Source organism: Oreochromis aureus, linkage group 5 (assembly GCF_013358895.1).
Source record: "Oreochromis aureus strain Israel breed Guangdong linkage group 5, ZZ_aureus, whole genome shotgun sequence".
Classification (NCBI taxonomy): domain Eukaryota; kingdom Metazoa; phylum Chordata; class Actinopteri; order Cichliformes; family Cichlidae; genus Oreochromis; species Oreochromis aureus.
Window position 1 is genome coordinate 7,483,302 of NC_052946.1, and position 17,140 is coordinate 7,500,441.

The 17,140-nt window shown below is 40.4% G+C and overlaps 3 protein-coding genes across 4 annotated transcripts; 2 read left to right on the forward strand and 1 right to left on the reverse strand.

The window, feature by feature from the left end:
• The first annotated feature begins 1,052 nt into the window (after window positions 1–1,052).
• ift52 (intraflagellar transport 52 homolog (Chlamydomonas)) lies at window positions 1,053–5,764 on the forward strand. 2 transcript variants are annotated; one of them, XM_039612024.1, is made up of 14 exons: window positions 1,053–1,141; window positions 1,666–1,833; window positions 2,166–2,253; window positions 2,404–2,533; window positions 2,630–2,705; window positions 2,859–2,930; window positions 3,013–3,139; window positions 3,229–3,312; window positions 3,452–3,520; window positions 3,648–3,802; window positions 3,882–3,969; window positions 4,111–4,219; window positions 5,303–5,448; window positions 5,523–5,764. In XM_039612024.1, the coding sequence occupies exons 2-14, from the start codon at window positions 1,715–1,717 to the stop codon at window positions 5,562–5,564; spliced, it is 1,305 nt and encodes a 434-aa protein (XP_039467958.1). In that variant the 5' UTR covers window positions 1,053–1,141; window positions 1,666–1,714; the 3' UTR covers window positions 5,565–5,764. The 2 variants fall into 2 exon arrangements, with proteins under 2 accessions (XP_039467958.1, XP_031604330.1); XM_031748470.2 differs by lacking the exon at window positions 1,053–1,141 and adding an exon at window positions 1,337–1,382.
• On the reverse strand, window positions 5,746–6,709 carry si:ch73-303b9.1. Its single transcript, XM_039612025.1, has 2 exons — window positions 6,568–6,709; window positions 5,746–6,479 (listed from the first exon to the last, which is right to left on the reverse strand). Exons 1-2 carry the CDS (start codon window positions 6,590–6,592, stop codon window positions 5,992–5,994), a joined length of 513 nt encoding a protein of 170 aa, XP_039467959.1. The 5' UTR covers window positions 6,593–6,709; the 3' UTR covers window positions 5,746–5,991.
• A 259-nt stretch (window positions 6,710–6,968) lies between these two features.
• Window positions 6,969–16,068, forward strand: mybl2b (v-myb avian myeloblastosis viral oncogene homolog-like 2b). The gene is made up of 15 exons (XM_031748469.2): window positions 6,969–7,680; window positions 8,120–8,216; window positions 8,359–8,430; window positions 8,515–8,607; window positions 8,703–8,923; window positions 9,450–9,582; window positions 9,678–9,737; window positions 9,848–10,045; window positions 10,210–10,482; window positions 10,558–10,700; window positions 11,635–11,731; window positions 11,819–11,926; window positions 14,720–14,824; window positions 14,914–15,045; window positions 15,141–16,068. The coding sequence occupies exons 1-15, from the start codon at window positions 7,661–7,663 to the stop codon at window positions 15,267–15,269; spliced, it is 1,881 nt and encodes a 626-aa protein (XP_031604329.1). The 5' UTR covers window positions 6,969–7,660; the 3' UTR covers window positions 15,270–16,068.
• The last annotated feature ends 1,072 nt before the right edge of the window (window positions 16,069–17,140 follow it).

Sequence of the window (17,140 nt, forward strand, 5' to 3'; positions counted from 1 at the left end):
CTTTTTACCCCTGTGCAGCAGAGTCAGAGGGGGAACACCACTCCATCTCCTCCTACAGACTCACCAGCTGGTATGATGGTGCTGCCTCCAGGGTCCCGCATACATTCTCAGACTCCAGTACCTCTAGAAAAAGCAGATATTTTTGTGCTGAAGGCAGACCGGCGGAACAGATACCATAACTAAAAAAAGTGTGAGTGTGAGCCTCTTTTACAACTTCACTTATATACTTCAAATGTAAGAGTTGCTGGCACATCTGGTGAAGGTCCCCGCACTTCATCTGAACCACAGACCTTTAGTCCCTGTCATACTTGGTTGGGTATTGGGATCAGCCGCACCAGTGTATGCACCGTGATGGCACTAATAGACAGGGATGAAATAATACTTGAATTCATTCTGAATGAAGATGTCATGCGAAATATTTTTTGATAGTCATTTCAGTAATGAATACACAGACTGCTGCAGATTGCTTTTTTCCTGTCAACATGTATTCGTCCCAAACAATCACGGGCCACAACTTGATCAAATAGTTCCATCATCTTCTCTTCATCTGCTTTTGTGACCTGGAAGCAGAAACAACCATAACAAGGAAAAATCTGATTATTAAAAAACAAGGAAAAAACGATTAAAAAACAAGGAAAATCTGATTATTTCTAAGAAAAAAGAGTGTGAAATTTAAGTTAGACTTGTGTTTCTAAATGAACAACCTCATGTTGTGTAGCTTTCTGGATTTTAAACTTATTGGACTACATACTTATTTATTATACAGGCTATACAGTACATAAAATTTACGTTTTTTATGTCACTGAAATGTTTAATTATGTGGGCTAAAGAAAGCAAGAAAGTTATGGAGTATATTTATATGAAACATGCGTAAACTTACTGTATTTGATGTATTTTAATGATATATAATGCATAATACAGAATGTAACACCTGGCTATGTGTAATAAATGGCTTTGATTTTCCTACCCCATTTGATTTCCATGCCACCTTCATACCACCCTAAGAAAATTTCTCTATTTCCGCCCCTGTTTGTAGGTTACACTTATGTCAGCCTTCTATCACCATCATTGCTGCTCCAGAATTCCCTAACAGATTTCCACCTATGGCCACATCCTTCACCTTTAAAGTTTTGACTTGTTTGTAAGTTTTTCTATTTATAAAAACCATCGTTAAACCACAGAACATTCCTGTAACTTTATCTAGCACTTCAAAGTGCAAATGTTTTGACCGTGGAGTGATGCTAACTGAACAAACCCGCTGAAAAGCTGTTTTAAGTGTACATTGCTTTGACACAATGCTCTGTGCTATCCAGTTGCTATGCTGTTAGCGCCCTTGGTTACCATTATTTCCCATAATGCACCGCTTCTAAGAGCGCTTAGAGGTAATTAACATTTAATAACGTAAACCTGGGCTTTAACATAAGGGGAAAACAGAGTGCTACAGTTGACAGGTTACCATAGCAGTCTTTAGTGAAACGAAGCGAAAACACCTCGCTATTAGCTTCACGGCTAACCATAATGTTAGCGAGCTTCTTGGCTGTTTTTTGCTAACACCATTTTAGCACACGACGGTGGATGCAAACCCAAAACTATGCTAATTACAGCTGGCGAATAGCAGCCCTGGACTAATGGTAAAGTCTGACTTGGGCTTTTAACGTCTTTTAGGTGTGTGGATGATAAGAGCCCTAACTTTGGTGACTGAAGCTGGTAAATAATGGAGAAGGAACAGTACAACAGCGTGGTCTTCAATGCTTCAAAAAGAGAGCTTTTTACTACGAACAATGGCTACAAATCCATGCAGAAGAGACTAAAAGCTCAGTGGAAAATCCAAAGGTAAGGAGTTTGGGGACGATTAAATACAAGAGATAAATAGTACCAAGTCCTCTAGTTATCAGCTAAGACATGCTCTTAAATGTAAATGTGATACAGTGGACCTGGTAAACAAAGCATGAATATAGACATAGAGGGCTAGAATATTCGTCTCTGTAAGTAAGTATAGTAAAGTAAAATAATAAAATGGGACGTATTGGTAATAGCAAAGCACTTTAGTATGTTTACTGAGTTATATTTTACTATGTCATTTTTCTCAAGCTTAACCAACATTTTCTCATAGTTCTGCAGCAATTTTAAAACCTCAAATGCAAAATCCGTGCTGTCTCCTGTAGCATAAAAGAAGAGCTGTCATTGGATAAGCTGAAGAGTGTCAAGTTGTGGATAACTGCAGGTCCAAGGGAGAGGTTCACAGCGTCAGAGGTGATGTATGGGCGAAAAGATGATATTTGCCAGCTAATTTCCAAGCAGTCTAAAATTCTACAAGGCTTAGGGCCACCCAAAATATTTAAGCTTCTTTCATTTGTTCAACCGCAAACACATTTTCACAGTAGTTATTTCCTTTTATTTCAGATGGAGGCGCTGAAAGTCTACCTGGATGGAGGAGGGAATATCTTGGTCATGCTCGGTGAAGGAGGAGAAATGAAGTATGACACAAACATCAATTTCCTCCTGGAGGACTTCGGAGTAATGGTCAACAATGGTGCGCATTGAAACCTTGTTGGAAAAACAACTATGCAAACATTGCCCAAGCTGTTTTTAAAATGCTTTGTATTCGTTTTTATCTTGTTCATCCAAGATGCTGTGGTGAGGAATGTGTACTACAAATACTTCCATCCTAAGGAGGCGCTTGTGTCGAATGGTGTACTGAACAGGTTCACCAGTGTTTTTCTCTTTTTATGTATATTTCACAGAGTCCCAGGTTGTTCTAGCCTAAATTTATGATGGCATAATCTAACCCTTATCTAATTTCATCTGTATGCTGATAAATGCCAAACTATCAATTCAGTTGCCTGTTTCCTGTGCAGGGAGATCAGTCGTGCTGCTGGAAAAGTGGTCACGGGAATCATTGAAGATGAAAATGTTGGAAACAATGCACAGTGAGTCTCAATTTTGTACACCTCCATCTTCTGCATTAAAGAGAAAGACTTCAAATTTGAGCTGTTGTCTTTCTTTGTGCAGGGCGCTCACATTTGTGTACCCGTACGGTGCCACACTGACCGTGATGAAGCCGGCCGTGGCTGTTCTTTCAACGGGCTCCGTCTGCTTTCCCCTCAACAGGCCTGTCCTGGCTTTCTATCAGGGCAAGGTCAGAGGCACAGTGTAGTGACAACTTTCTTTTCCTAACCATATGGTCAGAAATGTGGTAACATGGAGATTACTTTTTTTAAAATGTAGAATTCTGGCAAACTGGCTGTCTTGGGTTCCTGCCACATGTTCAGTGATCAATACATAGACAAAGAGGAGAACAATAAAATCATGGTAAGTCCACTTTTTTGTGTAATTTATTAGGTAAAGGTAGAAGCATGATCCTTCTAGAATAAAGCTCCTTTAAATGAGTATTTCAATAGTAGTTTTTTTTATTGGCTGCCGTGGCATACAACTTTTTCTTTTATCACAGGACGTTGTGCTTCAGTGGCTCATGACCAATAACATTCAGCTGAATCAGATTGATGCCGAAGACCCAGAGGTGAGGAAGAGGAGTGTGCATGGCAAAATGGCTTTCCTAATTGTGTTCTCTCTCTCTTTCTTTTTCTTTTTTTTTTAAATGAGCCAAGGTTCTTCTTTTCTTCTTGTCCTTTTTTTTTGTCCCCCAGATCACAGATTACACAATGCTGCCAGACACTGGCTGTTTGTCTGAACAGCTCAGAGTGTGCTTACAAGAAGGAGACGAAAACCCACGGGACTTCACCTCTCTCTTTGATATGTCTTTGTTCAATCTGTCGACTGACACCTTACCCCAAGTCATCAGGTGAGAAATTGGTCACCCTCCCCTGAGTCCAATCGCTGTTGTTTCCCTTCGAAGCTAAAAACAGATCTTTGGTTTGCAGTGCTTACAAGCAGCTTAATGTGAAAGCTGAGCCACTGCAGCTGATTGCACCGCAGTTTGAAACTCCTCTGCCTCAGCTTCAGCCTGCTGTGAGTTTTTTTTTTTTTTTTTTTTCTGGGGTTTTTCTGTTCAAAGGATTTCACTTCAATGTAACTGAAAACTTAAGACAACATTTTTGCTTAAAGTCCCACAAGTTTGAAGCCAAAAGTAGGTGCTGTCCTGTCTTTCAGGTCTTTCCACCTGCCTTAAATGATTTGCCTCCACCCATGCTGGACCTGTTCGATCTAGACGAAACATTCTCGTCGGAGAAAGTGCGACTGGCACAGCTCACCAATAAGTGTAAGTTCAGGATTGCTAATGGAGCATTCACACATGCACTGCAGCCCTCTAGATATCTATTGATGGAGGCGTATGTGAGGACTTACATGTCCAGGGCAGTCAGATTCCACATTAAACTGACTTTCATTTGCTACTTATGTGTGAGAAGCTAGGTGGTTATTTTCACAGCAGTTCAGTAGCCATCCTTTATCTCATATAGGTTGATCGGGTGTCCCTCTTTACGTGGGACTGCACAGCAGTTTCATCTCTTGTATCACATATTAAGACTTAACCTATGTCTTATCTTTTAATTTGACCTAGTTTTAAAAGTCGAAATATATATGTAAGACAGGACACTTCAAAAGTCAGCCAATTCCTCCGGGTTTGTTATCTTTAGTGCCATGTGGCAACACGATGCAGAGCAGCTACCTAAACTCTACTCCCACAGTGTCCTCCCCTCACCCCATCTAATCGTGGCAGATGGCTGCCCCTCCCTGAGCCTGGTTCTGTTGGCTTCTTCCTGTTAAAAGGGAGTTTTTCCTTCCCGCTGTCACCAGTTGCTTGCTCATAGGGAGTCATCTGATTGTTGGGTTTTTCTGTCTATTATTGTAGGGTATTTACAATAAAATATAGGCGACTGTGAATTGGCGCTATATAAATAAAATTGAATCGATTTATTGAATGACTGAAGAATGCTGTCATGGTTCTCCTGCAGGTTAGCATGTCATGATATTTTTCTGTTTACACTACTTAAAGTTTAAATTCACAAATCACCAAAAGTGAATGAAATGTTCGTGGAATATGAATAAAAGTACTACAAATAACAGGAAATGCAGCATGTTTTTTTTTGTTTTTTTAAACAAGTCTAAAAAGGCCTGTTGATACCTGCCGTCAGTTGGGATGCTACTTTCAATCCTCCCGCTACAGATATTTACATGTTAAATGTTTGCTCATGAGTCTCCTTTAAATCTGATCACCCTAGTCCCACCTATTGTACACTCTACCCAGACATCTCCCTTAAACTAAGTTTATTTCTGAACTTGCCTGTTTTGAAGCAGATAGTTAATCGTACTCATCCTGTTATTAAACGGGTTGTGTTCACAGGTACAGACGATGACCTTGAATTCTACGTCCGGAAATGTGGTGAAATTCTCGGAGTGACTCCTAAGTTGGATAAAGAGCAGAGGGATGCCAAGCACATCTTGGAACACATTTTCTTCCAGGTTGTAGAGTTCAAGAAACTAAATCAGGTGAGTGTGTTCATAACTACATCTGCTTGCATCTAAAGGCTTTGTCCAAAAATGACTTTCCTCACTTTTGGCAGGAACACGATATGGATCCTGAGGCCCGGTTCACTCCGCTGTGATTGGATTCAAGAAATCTGAACATTCGATACGTCCCTTTTGAAATTAGCAGTTTATGAGCTTATGAGCACAGTTACAATGGAGGGACTGCGGTAACCACCTGGTACCACACTTTTCAGAACATGTACAGCTACATTTTATAACTTTGTATTGTCTTTCATTGTAAGAATATACCAGAGCAAATAAAGTTCTATACCCTTTATTTAACAGTGCTTTGAAAATATTTTTGTAGTTAAAACATTGATGTGATTATTAAAAAGGCAAACTGTTCTGCATCAGTCCTCACATGGATCCTTTAAAACAGAACATGATGTCAAACTATGGATTGGGGGGGGTGTTAACTTGGACATAGTGGGTGCAGAGGCTGGGAGTGCACATCACACTTGACATCTAACATTTTTCCCTTGTAAAGTGTTAATTTTAGCCACATCAGGGCGAAACATCAGCTAGTGACTCTTGTTGTGAGGGTTTTGGACTCCACGTTTGCTCCAGAGTGCAGGACTCCACGTAGAATCTGGGGCTATTGCTCTCCGACTTGATCACAGACACGTCCCATGACATTTGTGAGGCGGTGAGATCGCTGTATGACTGATCAAAACAAGCTGCCTGCTTTGGCTTCTGAAGGAGCATGTGGGGAGTGGAGGACTTCCCCTGTAACGGGACGGCCAGGTAGCAGCCATCAGCTTCGTGAGTGTTCATGGTGTTCACTGAAAACCCTGGACAGGGAGAGGCGGTGTCAGAGGACAGGCAGAGAGAGGCTCCAATAGACGGCTTGGTGTCCAATCCATCAGCTGTTGTGTCATTCGACACCCTCGATGTGGACAGTTGTTCCAGTGACAGTACAGACAGCAGACTCTGTTCCCCATAAAACTTCCTGTCAAGCTCTGATGGAGATGAGCACTCAAAGCTTTTCATATCTAGAAGGTAAAACATGTTAGACAGAATTCAGAAACAAATCACCTGATGAGGCAAATCAACACATCTAATTCAGTCTAGTTTTCTTACCTTTGACCACAAACACTTTCTCCATGTTTGATCAGGGCTGCCTCCCTCCTCCAGCTGGCTTTTAAGCTGTTGGAGCTGCTTGCTAATTGACCCAGCTGCAGGTCATCAGTGGGAGCAGGAGGCGGACCTGTCAGCCCTGTACAGATTCAGGCCCTGTAATTTACTTGTGGTTTATTGAGCGCTAATCTGTTAGGTTATATATAAGGCTGTAATTTTAACAAGATCACTAAACCTTTGAAAAACTATTTATTTGTATGCTGTTTAAAAAAAAAAAAAAAAAATTTAGCATTAAAAATATAATTTTTATTAAAGAGCTTACACATACTGGTGGACTAACCACTACAGAAACATTAAAAATACTTTTTGAATACCAGTACTATCAATTTAAGGCAGCTGGTGCATAAACCTTACACCGGGTGGTGGTCTAATAAGCACTGTATTGTTTAAAAGCTGTTCGCAAACATACTATAGATTTTCTGGGAAGGAAAATGGTAGAAAGTATATTTAGTTAAAGGTGTAAACATGAAAAAACAAACAAAAAATAAATTAAAATGACTTTATAAGTAAACATTTTTATGTGAAAGTGTCTGAAATTTTGTAGTAGAAAAATCGTGTTTTTTCAAACTAAATTTCATTACTGTTTTATTATGTAACAATATCTAAACTTCCCCTCTCAGCAATTGGGTGTTTACAGTGTTTGACTGAGACACACCAATGACTGCAGAAAACATTATTTTACGATAATAAAACAAAATTTACAGCGCTGGGACAAACCCAAAAGAGTTCCACCGGAAGCTTTCTCTGTGGCTACGCGCAGCTCCAATGCGCAGCTACGTCACTATCCGGTTCCTACGACAGAGAAGAGCGCGAGATAGAAATCCAAGAGCGCGGACAACTCTGGCGCTCCGCACCAGCTGGTTGTATAGGCTGTAACATTAGAACAGTGCCGAGCCTCCATCACCAACACTGGCTACAGCATAAAGACATTAATCACGGGTATTACGACGACATAATACCAAGTACGTATGCACATGACGTGCAACGGCCGCCGGAGAAATCGCTTTCGGACCGTAAACAACAGAAATAGAGGGAAATGTCCCGGTGGCCGCGCGGGTAAGATGTTAATCGTTATTACCTAAATTAGCTGTGTGTGTGTGTGTGTGTTTTAACACTGGGGGTTGACGTGAGTATTTAACTTATTCTTTTTAATACAGTCAATTGGAAACTGAAGTCTTTACTGTTTGACCTAACCCTGCTATCCCTGGGAGCTCGCTTGTGTCTGGCCGCCCTTTTTCCGGACACGGAAAACAGGCTTTGGGTTAAACTTAAGGCCAAACACGGTTTCTCTTAGATCACACTAGATAAATAAATCACTGCTCAGCACAGACATTATTGGCAAACTGTGTTATTTCTGCGAGCTAACTGTTATCCGCCAAGTTGGCTAGAAAAATAAGAACGATAATCTAGCTGTCTTCCGGACATCACCAGGGCCGGTCAGTAGTGAGTTGTCTGTCAGCTATGTTCGTCCACATCACGGTTGTTTGTTTCTCAGTGAGGATGGAGAGGAGGCCATGCATCAGGACACTGATTCTGATGTGGCAGAGCAGAGGGATGGAGGGAAAGTGAAGGTGAAATGGACTCAAGAGGAGGTATTTGTTTATTTTTATTTTTTTAATATATATAATGTAAACCAGACTCCTTCATTTAAACATTGAAGTAAACAGATAATTTAAATGGCTCTAGAGGAGGACAGGGATCATAAGAAATGCTCATTTTTTGGTGTGTATACAGGATGACAAGCTTAAAACGCTGGTTCAAAAACTGGGACCAAATGACTGGAAAACCATAGCCAGCTACATACCTGTGAGTCTGAGCATCTTTTCTGTAAGAATGTATGTCAACAGAAATCTTTTTCAGTATTTTGAGTTTGCTTTTTTGTTTTTTTAGAATCATACTGAACATCAGTGTCAGCATCGCTGGTTTAAAGTCTTGGACCCAGAATTAGTGAAAGGCCCCTGGACTAAAGAGGAAGATGAGAAGGTAGGTAGTTCAGAGGTGTGAATGGAGTAAATATGTTGTGAATAAAAGCATGCTGGTGATCTTTTTTTTTTTAACTTTTCTTTTTTGTCCTCTAGGTTATAGAGCTTGTGAATCTTTATGGCAACAAACAGTGGGCGCTGGTAGCCAAGCACCTGAAAGGCAGACTGGGGAAGCAGTGCAGAGAGCGCTGGCACAACCACCTCAATCCCAGCGTTAAGAAGTCTTCGTGGACGGCTGAGGAGGACCTCATCATCTATAAGGCTCACTGCCTGCTTGGCAATCGCTGGGCTGAGATCGCAAAACTGCTCCCTGGAAGGCAAGTAGCTACTCTGCCAGAAACAGAATTGGGCTGATGTGAGCTTTTACATGCAAACTCCTGCTCTTTTCTGAAGTGAATTCTTAAATTTTTAACTTAGAAAAGTTTGATACGTTGCCGTGCTTGTCAGATACTTTGTAACAACTGATGAACAATTTAATCAGCTGCCTATCCGGTGGGTCACTTGTCCTGCAATGGACTCCTACATCACAGTCTTAAACTTAAACAGTAGTTCTCGTTCTGTTCTCAACCACGAGGAACTTGTTCCAGCTAGACTGAGCCTGTAGGTCACAGCAGATCTTCGCAGCAGAGTATTGTCTACTGTTGTTTGCTGGAATCCTTTCATCCACAGGACGTGAGACACACTTAAGAGGTAGTGTAATTACATTGTTGGATGTCTCAGGAGAAGGGCCAGGTTTTAACAATAAGTCAACTCTCAAAATAAGTGTGAGGATTACTTTGTGTTGCCAAATAAAGTCAGTATGTGGGGAAACACTGCAATTCACGTCCTGATATATATTGACAGGACGGACAATGCAGTGAAGAATCACTGGAATTCGACCATCAAACGGAAGTTAGAGATGGGCTTCTACTCCGGGGAGGTCTTCAGGCCCAATGAGCTGGAGGAGCTGTGGGCTCGTGTTAGCAAGGATGGTCAGGTGGGCTGTGTTTCCATGATGTCCTCCTCTATGATACAAGATACAAAAGATATGTATGGTAAGATACAGAAATTGGGTTTTTTCTCATTACACAGATGTCCAGTTGCTCTCAAGACAGTTCAGACAAGGACTCGGAGCAGAAGATCCCTCCTTCAGTAAGTGACTGTTCAGATTCATTTAAAAAAAAAAAAAAATAACACCGTTACCTTAAGTATCAGAAACTAGTCTATACTAGTGTTGTTATAGAATCTTCTTTTTCCAATAGCTGCAGGAAACAGCTAAAGCTGGCCCCAGCAAAGCTGGGCCGTCAAAGTCTGTTCCCTCTCCAAGCAACAGTCTGAGCCCCAAGAGTGAGGTGGACAGCACAGGAGGACTGAACAGCACTAGCTGGGTGGTGGACAGCTCCGGATTCCTGTCTCCCACTGGCCCAGCTCTGAAGGAAGTGTTAGACATGGTGGATGGGGTAAATATCCACAATACTACAGGGTTATTTTAAAAAACTGTCCTGGTTTTATATTGTGTATAATGTATTCTGTATACTGTTTGTTCTGCATCTGTTCAGTCTTGGCTATTTCACAGTTGTGGCTACATGCTGACCTAACAAATAAATGTCTCTTCTGCACTAAGGATCTTGATGGCTGGTGCAACCTCGCAGCCTTTGACCTCCCCGAGGACAGTCCCAGCCCAGAGCGACATCAGTTTCGTCTGGAAGGCAGCGCCTTGCAGGAACTAAGCAAAGGAAGCAAAGGAGAACTCATCCCCATCTCTCCTGGAGGCGTCACACCCCCCTCCATACTGAGCCACCGGAGCCGAAGGTGCATCGCTTTGTCTCCCGACGCCAACAAGTCCATGACTCCTAAGAGCACCCCTGTCAAAATCTTGCCCTTTTCTCCATCTCAAGTAAGTCCCTTGTTCAGTGGTGCTCGCAGTGATGTCCTATTAATGCACTCTACTGACAAATGTGTGTTTTTGCAGTTTCTCAACATGTGGACTAAGCAGGACACTCATGACTTAGAGAACCCGTCTCTCACGTCCACACCTGTGTGTAGCCAGAAAGCCATTGTTACCACCCCGCTGCAGCGAGACAAGACGCCTCTCACTCAAAAAGAAAACTCAGTGTAAGAGTCCTCTAATTGGTGGAGGCATCTGATGGGTTCGTTTTTCATGGGTTCATCTAAAAACAGACAAATTTCTGAAGATCTGATGCCATCAAAGCATCTCCACCAACTTGTAATAATGATTCTTGCACATTTTAGTCTCATGTAATGTTCTTAGAATTATTAGTGTGTTTTTCTACACGTACAAAGATTTGTGGATTGAATATGTCAGATTCACTGGATTAACATTTATTACTACTATTTTTTACATCGATTCAATTTATTATATAGAACCAAATCACAACAAAAGTCACCTAAGGCACTTTATATTGAAAGGTAAAGACTCTACAACAATAGAGAGAAAACCCCAACAATCAGACACCCCCCATGAGCAAGCACTTGGCAGCAGTGGGAACGAAAAACTCTCTTTTAACAGGAAGAAGCCTCAGGCAGAGGTTTGGAAACAGGACAAAACAGACACTGTGAAAGAGAGTGAGAGATTAATAATAACTAATCATTAACTGTAAAGTGGTGTGAAAATCAGATATGGGTTTGATGCTGGTTCAGGTTTGGAGAGATTAGATATTGGTGACGATGGGCTAATCGAGTCCTATGTTCAGTGTTTAATGCAGCACTTGCACTAACATAATATCTCGCCAACGCTTCGATTACTGTTACTATTCAGCCTGCTTGTGTCTTATCTGCTCGAAGCCACACGTATTAGTGAGGAGGTACACCACCAGTGAGGGTGATCATAAGTGACATAACACTGAGCTGAAATGAGTGGATAATAATTGGAAGTAGGATTTTTATTTTTGTCATTAACGTAGTTTAAGCAGAGCCTGCTGTTAGTCTGAACAATGATTTTTAGCGTCTTTCTCACAGTAAGACTTACACGTTGTTAATCTAACACAGTGTATATGAAATTCTCTGTTCTCCTTTTTGTTTTCTCTAGTTTTGTTACACCCAACCACAAGTCTGAGCTGTGTACCCCACGAACTCCAACACCGTTTAAAAATGCCATGGAGAAGTACGGGCCTCTGCAGCCTCTGGTGAGCATCAGTATGTGCTGTCGGGGAAAACATGCCAGCTGTTGTCTTTCTCCTGTGCTGTAACAGCCTTTTCTGCTCTTTTGTCAGCCTCAGACTCCCAACCTCGAGGACGACATAAATGAGGTCATCTTGAGAGATGCAGGGATCGACTTAATCATGCGCTTAACTCCACCCGAACAGAGGCGCAAAACTGTGGTAACTACTAGAGATGGACCGATCCGATATTACGTATCGGTCCGATACTGACGTAAATTACTGGATCGGATATCGGCGAGAAATAAAAAATGTAATCCGATCCATTAAATATCAAAAAAGCACCTCACAAAACTTGCGACACGGCGTAACTCGGCTCATAACCGTAGCACGTCGGAGCAGTGTGCTCACATGATAGAGCGGCTGTGTGTATTTGGAGCCTCGCTAGCAAAGGAGCATTTCATCTCCGAGGAAGTTATCCCAGAGAGAAGTAAAGCAAGTGTCTAAGTTCATCTCTGAATGTTTGTAAAGCGTTCCCACGTTAAGCTTAACAACCGATATATGGAGCGAGTGCCTCTTCTTGCTTCTACTTCAATCGTGAAACTGCTTAATGATCAGCTGATCGGCTTTTCTGTCGCGAGTCCGTCTCTCTTCTTTGTTTTTGGCCCCACTTTGCACCAGAAAGAGGAAACCAGCGGCTGAACAACAGCAGCACGTTTAAGCTTGATAAGCTGCTGTTAGAATTTTTATTTAATATTACTTTCTACACCAGGATCCTTTTCTACGTAGCTGACGGCTGGTAACTGTGCAGGGGCGGATCTAGCAAAGTTTAGCCAGGGGGCCGATAGGGGCATGAACAGGGAAAAGGAGGGCACAAAGACATACTTTTCTTTCTTATTCTCATTTAAAATGTCTAGCTTTTAATAAATAATTATCTGAATCTTACACCCAAAGTTTTAATCTGATGTAAAATGTATAGAAGTCCATTACTGTATATAGTAACTGTTAAGTCTAATATACCCTAGTAAGCTATACTACTTTTTCCTTTGGGGAAAGTACCATTTGTGAATTCTGCAATTCTGTTGAAGAAAGATGTTGAATCTATTTAATTATTCTTGAAAAATAATTTATTTCTGTGCATTTTTTTTCACCCTGCATCAAATTTAAGTTGATTACATCGATTAAGCATCATGAGGTGGAGGGTGGTTCCCTATTTTTTGGGGGGGGAAGTTTGCAACCCTATTAGTTAGGTTGCTTAATATTTCTGCTAAGTACTCTTTAAAATACCAGAATAGGGAGGATGGAGTAGGTTTAAGTTTATTAGATTGATCAGTGTTGCTGAACTATGAAATATTTTGGGCGCAGTGTATTTTTTACATACAGGTATAACAGAATAGCTTTAGTGTTGTTGTTTATTTAAACTTGAGGATGAACTTATACAAAATGCAGCAAGATATTTAAAAAACACACTATATCGGATTCATATCGGTATCGGCAGATATCCAAATTTATGATATCGGTATCGGTATCGGACATAAAAAAGTGGTATCGTGCCATCTCTAGTAACTACAAGTCGATTTTAATACATCACACAGTGATGTATTAAATTGCGGTCATTGCGGTCAGGGGCTGGTGTCAAACTCACTTTCTGCCCAACATTTGATTTCAGGTAGGCCAGACTGGTAGATTTACTAACCTAATACACCTGCATATTGTTTCCCTTTCTTTCAGTATAAAGAAATATAATACCCCGTTCCATTAATATGAAGCTGAGATGTATTAAAAAATAAACACAATTTTCAACAATACATCCGAGTTTGCCTACTTTAGGAAGCTGCTACTGCAGTAAATTAAAGAAAATCATCAGCATGGCTTATTAGGCTTACAGTGAAAAAAAATTAATGAATAAATAGAATAACATAAAATTATAAAAAATGCTGGCTCGCAGCTCAATATCTAGAATTTTATTTAAAAATCATAAGTGTTCTCTTAATTCACAGAAACTGTCTCTTTTTCATTCCTGTGGACCCCCTATACTAATATAGTAGTAGAATATAATAATATAGCAGGTCGTGGGTGCTCTGACATCCTGATACTCCTGATCATAAGATCCATAGTATACATATTGTGCACTAATTCACTAAAACCTGGAGTGAAACTGATCCTAAGAAAACTACTAAAAGTCCCACTAGCTGTTATAAGTAGATGTAAGTTGCTAAAATCATCAAACTTTACAATTCAGTTACATGTGCTGTCATGCTCTGTCAGTGATAGCAGTGTGTATCTGCCCACATGCATCAAGTCCCTTCATCTTTGTACACTTATACTGTGGGCAGTACCACACAGTGCTAATCCTACACTGAAGGTTAGAGTTTAAGACAAAAAATGCCAAAAGCACTAATAGCTGGGGCAGGGAAAGGATCTACTGCTGTTACACAGCTAGATAGCTGGCACTGGTAGCGACAACATATTCTTCCCCTACTGGCTGAATAGTCTTAGGTGGTCTTCTTTCCACTATATAGTCAGCAGAACAAAAAGAGTGCAAAACCTTGCAGTGTTCCACATAGATTGATTTTTTCTTTAAATTGAGTGCAACATGCATGAGTATAATACACCTAGAGCCGTAGCTGCACACTGACAAATGTTAGTATAGAGGAATTCTGTTTAAAAGGGTTTTTGTAATGGTGCATGCAGGGGATGCTATTTTATTCTGTTAATGGTCTTCAGCTACACAAACACTGAGCCTTATGTAACTTGTAAAGTTTTGGAACATAGCACCTCCTTTCTTCACACTCAGGAGTTCCCACCTCGGAGCTGTCAATCACAGTTGTCACACATAGAAGCAGCCTTGTTCAATCACTTTCCCCAAAGCAGGCTCTTACTGCCACCACTCTGTGAGAATGCTTTGAGCTAAGAGCGGCTGACAGCTCATTGCTAACCTCCTTCCATTCTTCACTCAGATATTTTTAACAGATCTTGTTTCTCATTGCCGATTCGATCGTCTTTTATTGCCAGCATCGCCCTCCTATGAAGAAAGTGCGTAAATCGTTGGCCCTGGATGTAATGGACTGCCAGGTGATGCCTACATCCAAACGTAAATCAGCCAAACACAACATCAAGGTAAAGTGTGTGGGAACTCTTTATTAGCCTGCGTGTGTTTTAGTCATATCCTAATTCTTGATATTTGGTCCTTACTTTTTTGGCCACAGGAAGAACCGATGTTGATTTCTGTCAGCTCTTCACCACTTAGCAGCAAGCGGCACGAAAACATTTTGGATCAGGGCTTCCTTTTGGGACCAAGTGACAGTGCCATATTTCCCAGCACAGGCTCCCCAGTTCCAGTATGTTCCACCTTTTTAATCTTTTGAGAGCAGTTATAAATGTAATCAGAGTGTAAAGTCATTTACATCTGTTTATGTTTTTTTGTCCCCAACAGATGTCAAAGGAATGGGAAATGGTTGTTTGCGGTCAAACTAAAGACCAGTTAATAATGACAGAGAAAGCCCGGCGCTACCTTCGCTCACTAAAATCCCACGCTCCTAGCCGGGCTCTGATCCTGTCCTGAGATGGCTCGTCTTTTTACGCCAAAATGTTACTTATCCAGAACTTACAGTTGCTATTTTCCCATTTCTCCTGAGGGCCTGGTGTACTTTGTGGCGGAGAAAGGGTCACGTCTTGTAAGGTTAGCGCCATGTTTGAACAGCTCGTTAGTGATCAGGTTATTGACAGTGTTAGGCCTGTCTGAAAGACAATGTTGCTTTTAGATGTAGAGTCAGGCAGCCAGGCATGTTTAATTTCATAGTTGTTATTTCAGTGTTTGAAAAGAACGAATGAATGTTGAGGGGGAAGAAGAAGAATGTGTAAATGAAAAATCAAGGCTCTATAGTTTTGCCATCACTGGAAAAAAAAAAGGTTTTACATGTGATTAAACAGTTTTTTTAAACATTGTATTTTTAACATTGTATTTTGTACAAAGTTTGCCCCTCCATATCCAGGTTCTGTGTTATGGAGGATTTACAGGTTGAACAGTAATGCATGAAGGGAACACTTATTGTAGGGTCTATTTAGCATGTATAGATTCTTTTTATGATGCATCTCGGTACACACAAATTGTAGCTTCCCACACATTGGAGAGAAATTGACACTAATCATATCTCTAAAGATGAGGAGCTACCCATCAAGATGCGTACATCTCAAGTTTTAATCTGTAATAGTCATTTATGTGAGATGTAGTGAAGGTGTAAATGTGTTCCAACTGTTGGTGTGAAGGGGATTATAAATAATTTGACACTGTAAATAGAGTTGACTGTTTGCTCTATCATACAAGAATGTTACAGAATTGAATAAAATACTGATATGTTCAATACGCTTGTTGTTTGATTATGCTGCTGCAACTTTGTGATGCAGTCCTGACAAATTAAGGTGTATAAAGTAGGCTTTGTGTTTACTTTGAATGTGCTGAAAGTGTAGTCTAATAATTGGAGCCTGTTTTAGTTTATGTAACATTTTGTTCAATTATGTTTATATAGCACTAATTCACAACACTTGAATCGGGTCACATTATATTACAAGGCAAAGACCCAACAATCAGGAAGCCTCAGCTAGGTAAAAGGTTAGAGGTTAAAGTTCTTTCCTAGCTTGAGTTGTCCAGGGATTCTTGGTGTGTCCATTAAGATATTAACTTTCAGAATTTTCCACTCACAATTTGTTACATCTTAAATCCATTTTCTTAATGCAAGATCTAAATTTCTCAGTACACAGTCATGTGAAAAAGAACAATTTCCTAAGGCTCTATGTAATCCTGTGAAAAATTCAAAAACAAACTTTCCATTGAAAGTAACAGTGTAAGTAGGGCAAATACACTTAATGTACTCACCATCAGCACAAGAAATCACCTCGATAAAAACAGGTTTTGGCAGTTGACTCATCAGGTGCACTTTAGGGTGACCATATTTTGATTTCCACATAAGAGGACACTTGGCTCAGTCATGAAGAACTTTAATAATACCGTTTGCTTCAAGAAAACTTCTCTGTGCAGTTAATGAATGGTGAAATTAAAAAATGTCATATAGGCTTTTACAAGTCAACAAGTGCAAAAATAGAGGACGATTGGGTTACCTTAGTGTACTTTTAAAATTGGTTGTAAAATGCTTAGAATTTAAATCCTTTTTTTATATTAAATTGAAATGAAAAAAACAAAAACTAACCAAGTCCTATTTGCAAATACTACTTTACAGGGATATCGGTAGCTGTATAGGTACAAGAAAAAAATTAGAAATTTCCTGAAAGCATCCAGAATCCTGTTGCAATATGGCGACGGCACAGCTGATAGTTGCGAACATGATCTATTGTTTGCATTCGATGTCATAGAATGTAAATATAGACCATTTTTTTATTTACACTGCGTGTTACATGTGCAAGTGTTTATTTATTAAA